Source organism: Canis aureus, unplaced genomic scaffold (assembly GCF_053574225.1).
Source record: "Canis aureus isolate CA01 unplaced genomic scaffold, VMU_Caureus_v.1.0 NW_027326412.1_RagTag, whole genome shotgun sequence".
Taxonomy (NCBI): Eukaryota; Metazoa; Chordata; class Mammalia; order Carnivora; family Canidae; genus Canis; species Canis aureus.
Window position 1 is genome coordinate 54,857 of NW_027554413.1, and position 14,928 is coordinate 69,784.

The following is a 14,928-nucleotide window of genomic DNA, read 5'->3' on the forward strand; positions in this document are numbered from 1 at the left end:
ACAGATTTTCCTAGTAATCTTACATACTTGATATATATTTTTGGTAATAACTTTATTGAGATATAATGAACATAAGATGCATATTCAGGGATCCCTGGGTGGCGCAGTGGTTTGGCGCCTGCCTTTGGCCCAGGGCGCGATCCTGGAAACCCCGGATCGAATCCCACGTCGGGCTCCCGGTGCATGGAGCCTGCTTCTCCCTCTGCTTGTGTCTCTGCCTCTCTCTCTCTCTCTCTCTCTATGTGACTATCATAAATAAATAAAAAATTAAAAAAAAATTAAAAAAAAAAGATGCATATTCAAAGACTACCACAATCCATTTTAGAACATTTTGTCACCGTAAAAATAAACCCTATGCCCTTTAACTGGCACGTCATGCTAGTTTCCCCCTCCCTATTCTTCTTAGCCATAGGTAGTCACCGTTCTAGTCTCTGTCTCTATCGATTTGCTGCTGATTTTGGACAGGTCATCTCAATGGAATCACCAAATATTTGATCCTTTGTGACTGCCTTCTTTGGTTTAGCATGTTTTTAGATTTATTTTGTGCCATGTGTCAGAACTTTATTATTTTTTTATTTCTGAATACTATCCCACCATATGGACAGCCCACGTTTTATTTATGTATTTATCATTTGGTGGACGTTTGAGCTGTTACACTTTTTGGCTGTTGTTAATAATGCTGTTGTGAATACGCATGTACAAGCTTTTGCGTGAACATTTCACTTCTCTTGGGTATATACTTATAAATGGAATTGTTAGTTCATATGTTAAAGGACCTTTAACATTTTTGGTTTAAACCTTTTGAGGAACTGCCAGACTATTTTCCAAACTGGCTGCACCATTTTACATTTATGTCACCAGTGTTTGAGGATTCTCATTTTCCCTGATTCTTGTCAATGTTTGTCATTATCTGTTGTTTTTGTTATAGCTATTCTATTGGGTGTAAAATGACACGTTGTAGGGGTATTTTCATTTGTTTCAAATTTTTATTTGAATTCTCGTTAGTTGACATATCATGTAATCTTGGTGTCAGGAGTAGAATTTAGTGATTCCTCACTTAAATACCCAGTGCTCATCAGTACAAGTGCCTTCCTTAATACCCATCACTCATCTAGTCCCCCCTGCCCACCTCGACAGCAACACTTAGTTTATTCTCTATGGTTGAGAGTCTCTTATGGTTTGCCTCTCTTTCTCTCCTTTTTTTCCACCTTCCCCTATGTTCATCTGTTGTTGGCTTTTTTTTTTTTCTTAATTCCACATAGGAGTGAAATCATATGGTATTTGTCTTTCTCTGACTTATTTCACTTAGCATAATACACTTGTTGAGTTCCATCTGTCTTGTGGTTTTAATTTGCATATTTCTTAGAACTAGTGATGTTGAGCATCTCACTTTATATGTGGTCATTATTCATTTCTATATCTTGCTTAAAGAACTAATCATTTATTTTGCCCATTTTTATATTGGACTGTCTTTTCATTATTGTAAGAGTTCTATCTATATCCTAACTACAGACCCCTTATCAGGGATATGATTTTCAAATATTTTATTCATCACCTTGCCTTTTCACTTTTGCTTGATGGTTACATTTGAAGCATAGAAGCTTTTATTTTTTAGATTTTGATGAAATCCTTAATCTGTTTCTGTCTTTTGATGCCATATTTAAGAAACTGTTGCCAAATGCAATCACGAACATACACACCTGTTTTTTCTATGAGTTTTATAATTTTAGCTCTTAATATTTCTTTTCTTTTTTTTTAATATTTTTTTTTCAATTTTTATTTATTTATGATAGTCACAGAGAGAGAGAGAGAGAGAGGCAGAGACACAGGCCGAGGGAGAAGCAGGCTTCATGCACCGGGAGCCCGATGTGGGATTCGATCCCGGGTCTCCAGGATCGCGCCCTGGGCCAAAGGCAGGCGCCAAACCACTGTGCCACCCAGGGATCCCTAGCTCTTAATATTTCATGTTAAGTTTGTACATATGTTGTGAGGTAGAGGTCTAATTTTATTACTTTGTGTGTGGATATCCATTTGTCTCAGTACCATTTGTTAAAAAGACTATTCTTAATCCATTTTAGTGTCTCGACACCCTTGTTGAAAATCAATCCACCATAATTTGAGAGTTTTTTTTTTTAATTTTTTTATTTATTTGTGATAGTCACAGAGAGAGAGAGAATGAGGCAGAGACACAGGCAGAGGAGAAGCAGGCTCCATGCACCGGGAGCCCGACGTGGGATTCGATCCCGGGTCTCCAGGATCGCGCCCTGGGCCAAAGGCAGGCGCCAGACCGCTGCGCCACCCAGGGATCCCCTTATAATTTGAGAGTTTATTTTTAGATTCTCAATTCTAATACATTGACCTATATGTCTATCCTTAGGCCACTACCAAATCAAATTTTATGAGAATTCTTTCCTAGTCCTCTTGCAAATTACCACTCATTTATATTACAATTATGTAATAAGTCAATGTAGTAGAACCTAACTTTACTCCTGTAGAGACTTATACTTTTTGAAGGAGCCTTTTGCCAGCTTATGTCTTGCTGACTACCTGACACAATGAGAAGCCAGGCTCAAAAAGATAGAGTCCCGTTTCTCTTCTCCAGTAATACCTGTAGTTTCTCACTCAGTGCCTCCCGCATCCATTTCCATCGTCTTGGTTGTAGGATCCACTGTCTACTATGTACTTCGTTGTGTTTTATTAACTTGTTATAATGCATAGACTCACCCATAGATTTCACCATCTAGGATATAAAGGATTAACTCTGGGTTATCAGCCTTCCTGTTTGGAAGTCTTGCTAATCCATCATCTTAAAGTTCACAATTAGATACTCTTTTGACCTGGTTCTTGTGCATACAAGACTGGCGCCGATCCTGTTCTTGGCACAGATCCTACATTCTTGGAAAACAGAGTTGCCTGTATCCATCTTCTTTTACTGAAATAGAAAGATATGCATAGCTGTACTTTGATAGGTCAATACGTAATTAATAGAATAAACATTTCATTACATTATGTCAAGAATACACCTGTAAAATATCTTGTTGCATTTAATTGAATTATCAGGGAAGCCCGGGTCCTCAGTGGTTTAGCACTGCCTTCAGCCCAGGGCGTGATCCTGGAGACCCAGGATTGAGTCCACGTCAGGCTCCTTTCATGGAGTCTACCTCTCTCGCTGCCTGTGTCTCTGCCTCTGTCTCTCTGTGTGTGTGTCTCATGAATAAATAAATTAAATATTTTTAAAAACAATCAAATTATCAGAGACAAATAGTAGGCGAGCAATTTGAATCACAAAAAAATTTCAAAGTGAACCTATATGATATGGAGAAGCATTCTAGTACGATATAAAGATGAGATAGTCTTACTACCTTCCCTGAAAAATAAGCTTGCAGTAAGATAAAGGAGAAATTATATTTAATTTAAGTGTGCCAAAGGACAATACATTTGTTTCGCTAATGAAAAGATTAGAAATTATTCCATAACGTTCTCCTTATGTCATCACTGATGAAGGGAGAATGAAGATTATTGATTTAAAAGCACTCAATGCTGCCTTTCTTTTAGAATTGCAGTTACTTGAATTCAGATAAAAGGTTCCGTTTTGCTTATTAAACTTTTACTAGTTGTTCAGCTGTTATACTTCAAATCACATGTCTCTCTGCTTGCCAGTCGTTTTTCTCCCCTAACATGAGGGGAAATTTAAAAGAGGAGTTCTTGTCTAGTTTTAATAATTTGTAATTGAAGGGATTCTTTAGAAAAAATGTCTTAGAGAAAGGAAGATGGTGGCAGGGTAGGAGGAGCCTAGACTCACCTCATCCCACTAATACAACTAGATACCTATCAACTCATCCTACATACCCCAGAAATCTACCTGAATACTGACAGAACAAAGGTCACAACTAAAGAGAGAGAAGAGGCCACTTTAAAGAAAGTCGGAAGTACAGAGATATAGTTTAGAAGAGAAAGAGATCCTATCTGCAGCAGATGGGAGGGAGTAGTGGTCCCAGCGAAGGGCAGGAGAGAACACCTGGGAATGCACGTAGCCACTGGCTTGGAAAAGGAGAGTGGCTGAATTTCCTGAGTTCTTGCAACTATGGAGGGCTTAAAGCCTGGAATTTTAAAGGTTATTGGGCTTGGCTATGGTAGAATGTGTAGGGCACTATACTTGGAGAGAGGCACACAGAACAGAAGCAGCTGGCTGGTGCCATTTCCCTCCCCTGGCCCTGAGCACAAACACAGAGCCACCTGTGGGAATCAGTGCCACTCTGACACCAGCTGCCTAACTTGCTTACACCAGCCACCACCCGTTTGCACTCCAGGGGAACTGCCCTTTTGAATCATGCTTGCCTCAGTTCCAGCACAGCAAGCCCTTCCCCCAGAAGACCAGTACAAACCCCTGCGGACACCATGTGTCCTGACCAGAGTTTTGCAGGGTCTCAGTTCCAGTGGACTGTGACAGGTCTCATTTCGCAAGCTAGTTCAAACCCGCTAGATTCAGGCCAAGTACCAAACACTGCCCACAGCAGATACTGAGAGCCTATCTCTCAGATGACTGGCCTGAGGGATAGAGGAGCCAGAACCCAGTAGCAGAGTGCATGCCGCACACCCTGGAGACCCTCCCTCAAGCACCAGGCCCTGGGCACTACGGGACCATTTTCAGTGGTCCATTACTTTCAGGAACAAGTGACATAACTGGCTTTTCTAACCCAGAGAAACTGTCAGAGACCTAGACAAAATGAGAAGACAGAGGAATTTATCTCAAATGAAAGAACAGGATAATGCCACAGGGCCAGAGATCTAAGTGAGAGAGAGAGAAATAACGTGCCTGATGGAGGATTTAAAGCAGTGACCATAAGGATGTTCAGTGGACTTGAGTAAAGAATGGAAGACATCAGTGAGACCCTTACAACAGAGATAGAAGAGTTTAAAAAGAATCTGAGATGAAGAGTGCAATAAATGAAATTAGAATACAGATCTGGAATATTCTCTAGACTAGATCATACATTAGGCCACAAAACAGGCCTTAGGAAGTACAAAAAAATTGAAGTCCTACCATGCACCTTTCCTGACCACAATACTATGAAACTAGAAGTGGACTACAAAAAACCGTCTGAAAAGACCACAAATACATGGAGGTGAAATAACATCGTACTATCAATGTGTGGGCCAACCGGGAAATAAATGAAGAAATTTCAAAAGACATGGAAACAAATGAAAATGAAAACACAATTGTCCAAAACCTTTTTTTAATGTTTTTTTTTAATATTTATTTATTCATTTATGATAGAGAGAGAGAGACAGAGGAGGAGGGAGAAGCAGGCTCCATGCCGGGAGCCCGATGCGGGACTCGATCCCGGGTCTCCAGGATCACGCCCTGGGCCAAAGGCAGGCACCAAATCGCTGCGCCACCCAGGGATCCCCCCAAAACCTTTCAGATGCAGCCAAACTGATTCTAAGAGGGAAGTATATATAGCAATACAGGCCTACCTCAAGAAGCAAAAAAAAAAAAAAAAAAATCTCAACACAAACTAACCTTACACCTAAAGAAGCTAGAAAAAGAACAACAAATGAAACCTAAAGCCAGCAGAAGGATGGAGATAATAAAAATTAGAGGAAAAATGGGGGTCCTGGGTGGCTGAGTTGGTTAACTGACCAACTCTTTGATTTTGGCTAAGGTCACGTTCTCAGGGTCCTGGGATTGAAGCCTGCTTCAGCCTCCAACCTCAGTCTACTGGTGGATTCTCTCTCTCCCTTTTCCTTTGCCCCTCCCCCCCGCCCCAATAAATAAATCTTTAAAAAAACATTAGAGTGGAAATAAATGATAAAGAAACTAAACACAAATAAAAATAGAACAGATCAACAGTAGCTGGTTCTTTGAAAAATTTAATAAAATTGATAAGGCTCTAGCCATAGTTCTCAAAAAGAAAAGGGAAAGGACCCAAATAAAATCACACATGACAGAGGAGAATAACCAACACTGCAGAAATCCAAACAATTATAAGAGAATATTATGAAAAATATATGTCAACAAATTGGACAACCTAGAAGAAATGGATAAGTTCCGAGAAACATATAAATTGCCAAAACTGAAGCAGGAAGAAAGTAGAACAGAATGCTAACCAGCCAAGAAATTGAATCACTCATCCAAAAACTTGGAACAAACACAAGTCCAGGACCAGATGGCTTCAGAGTCCAATTCTACCAAGCATTTAAAGAAAGAGTTAGTATGCGTTCTTCTCAAACCGTCCCATAAAACAGAAGAGGAAGGAAAACTTCCAAATTCATTTGATGAGGCCAGCATTACCCTGACACCAAGACCAGATAAAGACACCACAAAGAGAATTACAGGCCAATTTTCTAGTGCAAAAATCCTTAACAAAATAGTAGCAAACTGAATCTAACAATACATTAAGAAAATCACCGCCATGATCAAATGGGATTTATTCCTGGGTTACACGGGTGATTCAGTATCTGCAAATCAATCAGTGTGATGCACCATATTAATAAAAGAAAGAAGAATCATCATCATTTCCATAGATGTAGGAAAAGCGTTTGATGAAGTACAATATCCATGCATGATAAAAACCCTCCACAAAGTAGGTTTAAGAGGGAACATACCTCAACATAATAAAGGGAATATATGAAAAAATGCACAGATAATGTCCTCCTAAATGGGGAAAAACCAAGAGAAAAAGTTCATGTCTGGTGTTGTTGATGCTGGCTGTTGCCTAGATTTATAGTTAGGGCAGGCAGCCAAAATGCTTACACTGGCACACCTGGACTCTCTTTGTGGCCTGAGCCTCCTCACAAGAGGAGGGGCTAAATTCCGAGTAAGCAGGCTGAGATACAGAACAGGGCAGAAGCTGTGTTGCCTTTCGTAGCCTAGCCTTGGAATACACACAACATCACATTGACCATATTCTGTTCGTTAGTAGCAAGTCACTAAGGTTAGCCCACGGTCTTTTTGTTTTGTTTAGTTTTAATGGAATACTGGAACACCTATGAACACATGAAGAACGCAATTTTTAGTGTAATTTACCCACTGGCCACAGTGTTCTATATTCCTTTCACATGAAAAATGCACTCACCTCCTCCCAGTACCTCCGACAAATCTCAGTTATCATGGCATCGGGTTCAGGATGGAGTCCAAGATCTTGCCATCTTAATCAGGTGCAGCGGGGATAAGGTGCCAGGGTTATGTTGTCTAAATTTTAGTCCCTGGAGTGCAGGTTCTCTTAATAGGAATGAAGACTTGAGAATTAAAGAGAACAGTTCTCTACTATTGAAAACACAACATTCTGGTTACTTGCTAAAGACTCTTCCATTCAGAAAGAAGATGGAAGTCACACTAGACCATAGCAGGTTTGAAATGCAGCCTGATGCATGCTGTCCATTTTTCAGTCAGACTTAGTCTGAAACCATGGAAATTTTTCTCCATGGCTCTTTGCTGTCTATCCTCTCTGAGCTCTTGGTTCTGTCCAATGACCTGTGTTTGCAGTTGTGTTTTCAGCCTGCTGCCTCCCTGTGGGGACTTCTAAGACCCAAAGGCCTATTTTCAGTCCGTGCTATCTAGGTCTCTTTTAGTCCAAGCTCGCAAACAGTGGTTTTGATGCTATAATTTTCTTAACTTCTTGAGTTTTTCTGTGAGAATCAATGGATTGATTTTATGTCAGTAGAAAAGCCAGTCTCGCAGATCTTTTTGAGATAAACTTTTCAACTGGGCTCTCCTGTGAAGCTCATACTCTTAAGATCCTTAAAAGAAATTTGAGGCATACCTGAAATCCTTCTGAGGTCTTAACAAAAGTTTTTATAATCTTGGCTTCATCCATAGGCCATGTTTTCCTGGATTTGCTCTTGACCCAGGATGCAATTCTTTATTTTAGCATTATTTGACATTTCAGCATATGGAAAGGCTATAAATGTGGACAAAATATTTGCACCCAGTTTGTCTGGGTCTTTCATACTGCATAGACCTTGTTTAGTTTATCTTTTGTGTCCCGTTTTACTTTCAAGTGGTTTGTGGCGCAAGTTCCTTTTCCTCTAGTGTCATTTTCTTCACTTGCCTGGAACCTTTACTGTCAGCCTCTTCAAGGGCCATCAGGTTTCCATTAACAGTCTGTTGGAAGCCCTTTTGGTTTTCATTCTTACTCTTCCCTACATCCTTTCAGTTTCTACCTACCTCTCGGTTCAAAGGAGGTTCAGGTTTAAATATTTTAATGTCAGCACCCCATGTTTAATATCAGTTTCTGTGCCAGTTATTTATTGCGGCATCATAAACCACCTGAAAACCTAGTTGCTCAAAACAGCATTTATTTGGTTCACAAGTATTTAGTTTAGGCAAAGCCGAGTAAGGCCAACTCATTTCTTCTTCATTTGGTGTCAGCTGAGATGACTGGAAGCTGGGGACTAGAATCATCTAAAATCATGTTCATGCAAATGTTTAGCTGTTGAGGCTGGCTTTTGGCAAGGACGTTAGCTGGGTCAGTCTCAGCTGAAATGTCTACATGAAGACACACCAGGTGGCCTGGGCTTCCCACAGCAGCTAGATTCTAAGGGTTAGTTTCCCTAGAAGAAGAATGTCAATGGAAGCTATATCACATTTTTTAACCTAGCCTTAAAAAAATCACACAGCAGTTCTGCCGAATTCTATTCACTGGAAACCAATTACTAAGGTCAGCACATTTTAAGGGGTGGGATTATCATGGGAGAAGTGTCAAAAAATTTATAAAACCACCACATCCACTTACCCTGTCTTATCAATCATATCCAGAAGAAAGAAGTTCTTCCCAACTCAGAATCACTGAAACCCTGTCAGGTTTTTCAGTGGTGGTTTTTGGTGCTTAGTATGTTCCCTTGTTTTGTGGGAGTAACAGAGGATTATAAGATAATACTATTCAATTAGGCGGGTTTTTTTTTTTTTTGTCCGAAAGTATAAGTTTCATCTCACTAAATTTTTATACTGAGAGGTGTGGTTTCTTAATCCTGAGAATCATTTCTCCTGGGAATGCAATTCAAATTAATGTAAATCATTTGTAATTCAGAAAAAGGCTTGTGGCTTAGAATCAGTATTTATAGATTCAATAATTAGAGTCTTATTTTCAAGGTCTTCTCTTAGGAAGCATTTATTGGTTCAGACCTACATAAGTCAATATGATATTACTAAAACTTTTTAAAAATTAATGGGAGTATTCATTGGGACACTCGAGTGGCTCAGTGGTTTGTGTATCTGTCTTTGGTTCAGGGCATGATCCTAGGGCCTTGGGATCGAGTCCTTCATCGGGCTCCCTGTGGAGCTTGTCCCTCTGCCTATATCTCTGCCTCTCTCTATGTGTCTCATGAATAAATAATTTTTAAAAATTATGGTGTGTTAGGATAGGGGAAGGGGCCAGAGACTTTCTTTTCTTTTTTAAAATTTTATTTGAATTCAATTTGACTATATAAGAGACTTTATACTAAGAGGTGACTTACAGTTATTTTATGGAGGAAAGATCTGAAGCAGTCATAGAAAAATACATAAAATGAAGTACAAATGTTGTGTGGCAAAGACAATGATAGCAGAGATCTTTTTTAATAACTCCTAGTGGTTTTAACACTGTTCTTAATTTTCTAAGTGCTTCAGGGTTCCACATTCTAAGACTCTACTACAATATAGATTATATTTTATTGCAAATGAATTTATTTTAAAATGGGAGCACCTGGCTGACTCAGTCAGTAGAGCATATGACTCTTGATCTTGACGTTATGAATTCGAGCCTACGGTTCAGTACAGAGACTTAAACATAAAATGTTTTTTAAAATGTTGGTTATAGTTTTGAGTTAAACTAATTTCATTCCATTTCCGAACTGTATTGTTCTATTCATGCAGATTGGTGATCTTAGAGCAAGATTGGAAACTGAATCTTCAAGATGTATAGACCTGGATGCAAAAAATCAAGTTCTTCAACAGGAGTTATTATCTATGAAAGCAACAGAGAGGGAATGTGAAAAACTAAAACAGATTAAAAAGAACTTGGAAGAAAAAGTAGTAAACCTCAGAAGTCATGCAGAAGTCAATGTGGTACAAGGCATTCAAGTAGAAAAGTATTATAAATGGGAGATTGACCAGAGAGTAAGATTGATTGTAGAAGAAAGATTAAAAGAAGTCAATCTATTTTTCCAGGTTAGTTTATTGATCTGTGATATGCTTTCATTTATTTCATTACAAATTACACTTTGGTTATATGCATTGTGTAGGTTTCCTCTGCTTCCTTTACAGCAATCTGTTTGGTATATTTCTGGAGGCATTCGTTCCTCCCTGTAAAGATTTCAGTTTTCATCATTATTCTCACTAAATTGATCTTTCAGAATGATTTATGACCAGTATGTATGAAACAAGACTATTTTTTTGAGATTTTATTTATGTATTCAGGAGATACACAGAGAGAGGAAGAGAGAAGCAGAGACACAGGCAGAGGAAGAAGCAGGTTCCATGCCAGGATCACACCCTGGGCCGCAGGCAGGTGGTAAACCGCTGAGCCACCCAGGGATCCCCTGAAACAAGACTATTAAGAGGAAAAGAAAAAATTGTGATTTAAAACTTTTACCATGGGGAAAAAAATAAAATAAAATAAAACTTTTACCATGGAGATTCCTGGGTGGCCCAGTGGTTTTAGCACCTGCATTTGACCCAGGGCGTGATCCTAGAGTCCCAGGATCGAGTCCCACATCGGGCTCCCAGGGTGGAGCCTCCTTCTCAGCCCGTGTCTCTGCCCCTCTCTCTCTCTCTCTGGCTTTCATGAATAAATAAAATAAAATCTTTAAAAATAAATAAATTTAAAAAAATAAAACTTTTACCATGGAGTATCTAGGTGGCTCAGTTGGTTAAGCAGCAGACTCTTGATCTCAGCTCAGGTCTTGGTCTCAGGTTTGTGAAATCAAGCCCTGCATTGGGCTCCATGTTCCATTCCTAGGTTATTCTTCCTTTTTGAAGATTTCATTTATTTATTTATTTCCTTATTTATTTATTGAACATGAGCAGGGGGATTGGCAGAGGGGGAGAGACAGAGAGACAGAATGAATCCTGGGTAGACTCCATACTGGGTGCGACACAGGGCTTGGCCTCAGGACCTCTGACTGAGAACATGCTCTGAGCAGAAATCAAGAAACAGGTTATTCTCAAGTTGTATTATGCACTTTTTAAAATTTTTAATTGATTCTCTTGTTCTTTGAAGTATCAGATTGCATGAGTACTAATATAAGAATGATTAAACTTTATTTTTATCATTCAGATTCAATTCAGGTGACATTGGTGATAAATATTTTACACTTCAGCTTTTTTTTACACATTTAAAATTGCTCTCTGAATCATTGAGTCCCAACTGAAGGAAAGAAATATACTATAATTACTCAAGTTTTAGCTGTTTTAAAACTGTGCTTTTAATTTGCTTTAGAGACAAGCAGCATCTCAAGAAAACTTAGAGCAGTTAAGAGCAAGTCATGATGCTTCAATAAGAAGTCAAGTGGCACTCAGAATTAAAGAGCTGGAATCTGAACTTCAATCCCAAATAAGAAATTCTCAGGAACTTAAAATAGAATTGGAAAAGTACAGGCAACTCTACCTAGAAGAATCAGAAATGCGAATGTCATTGACAAAAAAACTGAGCAAGTAAGTTAAAACAGAATCAATGAAAATAGATTTAGCTTATTGATTTGCCTCTAAAGCATAATTTTTATGGAGATGGGTTCATGAGATTAGTAGGAAGTGAAAGCCAACTGGATAGTATAATTTTGGAAAATAACGTTTGTAAGTAAACTTACCATTTTATGTTCATCCAGGATAGTTTGCCTCTCTCCTCTTTTTGTGTGTGTGTGTGTGGGGGGTATATGATTTTACTTTTTCCCGTTAATATTTTCAGTTACTCTATCTTGTTGTCTTTACAAACTAATTGTTTAAAACTTTATAATTTAGACAGCATATTATTTTTTTAAAGTTGATATATTTTATTTAACACAATATGTCAAAAAATATCCTTTCAACTTGTGATCAATATAAAATTATTACTGAGATATTTCATATTTTTTTCATTCGAAGTCTTAAAAATCCAGCATGTATTTTACAATTATGGTATATTTCAATTAGAACACTAAATTTTCATTGGGAATACGTGTCTATATTTAAACTTCATAAAATTTATAGTGGAAAGAGCAGATTCACATACCTGCATCTTTACAACCCTACTTAAAAGGTTTTTTGTTTTGTTTTGTTTTTTTTGGAGTTCAATTTGCCAACATGTTGCATAACAATTTGCCAACATATTACATAACAACCAGTGCTCATCCCGCCCAAGTGTCCCCCTCAGTACCCATCACCCAGTCACCCCAACCCCCTGCTCACCTCCCTTTCCACCATCCCTTGTTTGTTTCCCAGAGTTAGGTGTGTCTCGTGTTTTGTCACCGTCACTGATATTTTCACTCATTTTCTCTCCTTTCCCTTTATTCCCTTTCACTAATTTTTATATTCCCTAAATGAATGAGACCATATAATATTTGTCCTTTTCCGATTGATTTATTTCACTCAGCATAATACCCTCCCCTCCAGTTCCATCCACATCGAAGCAAATAGTGGGTATATAGACAGCATATTACTATAAAATTTTTTGTCAGAATTACCCTAAATAGAAATATTAATGAGTTCATTTTTGGAAGATTACACCTTTAACCCAAAAGATCAAGTGCCAATAGTATACAGGTTGGTAAATTAACTTTCTTGATTGTGTCTTTGGTATTATTACTAGAGAGCCTGAGGGTGGGGGAAACCTTTGTATGTTTTCTACTTTATATAAAAGTATACATGTGAAACAGAGAAAGATTCACACTGGGGTGAAAGGCAGTATAAATCCCAACGTGGCTAAAAATAGCATCATGGTGGGCATGAGGGGGTGTGTGGAAGACAAAAAGGGCAGATTCTACTTCCAGGGCCTTGGTAAGTGTGTTATCAGCTAATTGCCTCTGGAGCTGTTTCGGTCCTTCTGATCACTGCTCTGCCATCTACCTGGCCCCTAGAGGTTGTTGGTCTGAGGTATTCCTCGGTGCGAAACCCTCAATTTCTCTGAGGCAATGAGTAAAATGTACAAGAGTGGTGAAAGCACATCCTTGAAAATGTCTTTGAGGGATGGTTTATTTTTATGTTCAAACTGGTTTACTAAATACAAATATGTGTAACGGCATTCTCCAGAATCTTGTAATTACAGCCATTCCAGAAGGTAGCAAGTATTACCTGTCAATCCATGTACATCACTGTCAGCCATTTCTTTCCCTCCCCTAATTTGAATTTCTTGTTAGTTAGTTATCCCTGGAATCATATATACTCCTTTGGAATAATTTTAAACCTATAAATATATGTAGTAGCTCTGCTCTGTCACATTTTCAGTGTTAAAACACTGTTTACTGGCACATTCTGTTTGCTATTATGGAAACTTAAAAAAATGCAGGTCATGCAGGAATGATTTGGGTAGAAATAAAATACTAAGCACTTGTGTTGTGTAATCTTCACAGGACTAATGAGAGGCTGGCAGATATCACTACCAAATATCTGGTGGAGAGACAGCAGAACAGACCTTTCCACAGCACTCTTACTATGGGACCAGTCTTGGAAGGGCCTTCTGTTGGAAATTTGACTAGTAGTTTACTACTGGATAGAAATGTTACTCCAAGAGAAAATGTAATGATTCCTACCTCAAGGCCGCAGACTTCAGTTAGCAGCATTGAAACTCACTTGTTCAAGGTTAGTTATATTATCTTTCTTTTCTTGAGTTTCAGATTTCCAATAAAATTTTTGTTTTTAATTTGGTGAAATTCTGAGTTAACTGAATAATACTCATTAAGTAAAAGTTATACTGGTTTGTGCTAATAAGGAAATGGGACAGAAATTTTATGGTATTTTTTTAAGCTCCTGGAGCTCTTATTGTCAAGAGATACCTATTATTAACTTTATTCAATAAATACCACTAAACTGACACATTTTATCTTCTTATTTTTTAAAGATTTTATGTATCTGAGAGAGAAGAGAGTGTGCCCATGAGTGGGGAGAGAGGTAGAGGGAGGGGGAGAATCTCAAGCAGGCTCCCCACTGAGTGTGGAGCCTGACTCAGGGCTTGATCCCATGACTCCGAGATGATGATCTGAGCTGGAATCAAGAGTTGGATGCTTAACCAACTGAGTTCCCAAGGCACCCCCAAACAGACCCATTTCCTTGAAAAGCTATGTTAAATTGGATTTTGGAAAGTAAATATTATTACCTACTAACCCAAAGTACACTTAGATGCTTTGACTTATTCTCTGATTAGCAATAGTTTATAATATGTTTAAAGTTTGCTGTAACCCAATTTTCCACCCCTATGCATAAGTGAATGATTAGAATCCAAACGCTTAACCATGTAGGGATATTTATGATTTTAACGATTCCACGGTAAGTCCTTTTTATGAATTAAATAAACTTGTAACACTAAATTGATAGTTCTATGTTTTGGGGGCACCCGTATGACTGAGTGGTTTAGCATGTATCTGCCTTTGGCTCAGGTCATGATCCAGGGGTCCTGGGATTGAGTCACGCAACAGGATCCCCATAGGGAGCCTGCTTCTCCCTCTGCCTATGTCTGTGCTTCTCTCTCTGTACTTTTTATGAATAAATAAATAAAACAGTTTAAAAAATGTTGTAAGTTTTGGCATTTTCTTACATGAGAGCACATCCCTAATTGCTTTCTTATAACACCTTTTTTTTAACTTATATTACTTCTATTTCAATTTTTATAAAATGGCTTGCTGAGCAACTGTAGAGATTTTCTAAATAAGTAAGTCAAAGAAATATTTGATTCTTTCTTTTCTTTTTTTTTTTTTGTTTTGAGAGAGAGAGAGAGAGAGAAAATGAAGGAAAGCAAGCAGGTGGTAAAGGGCAATGGG

The 14,928-nt window shown here is 38.3% G+C and overlaps 1 protein-coding gene across 10 annotated transcripts in view; it reads left to right on the forward strand.

The window, feature by feature from the left end:
* LOC144309478 (ankyrin repeat domain-containing protein 26-like) overlaps positions 1–14,928 on the forward strand; it is a 110,102-nt gene that overhangs the window by 54,677 nt on the left and 40,497 nt on the right. For 7 of the 10 annotated variants that reach the window (XM_077890564.1, XM_077890565.1, XM_077890558.1 and 4 more), the window contains 3 exons: positions 9,857–10,150; positions 11,421–11,635; positions 13,525–13,753. In XM_077890564.1, the coding sequence (XP_077746690.1) occupies positions 9,857–10,150; positions 11,421–11,635; positions 13,525–13,753 (738 nt within the window). The remainder of the gene's footprint in view (positions 1–9,856; positions 10,151–11,420; positions 11,636–13,524; positions 13,754–14,928) is intronic. The other 3 variants (XM_077890567.1, XM_077890568.1, XM_077890566.1) reach the window with 1 other exon arrangement.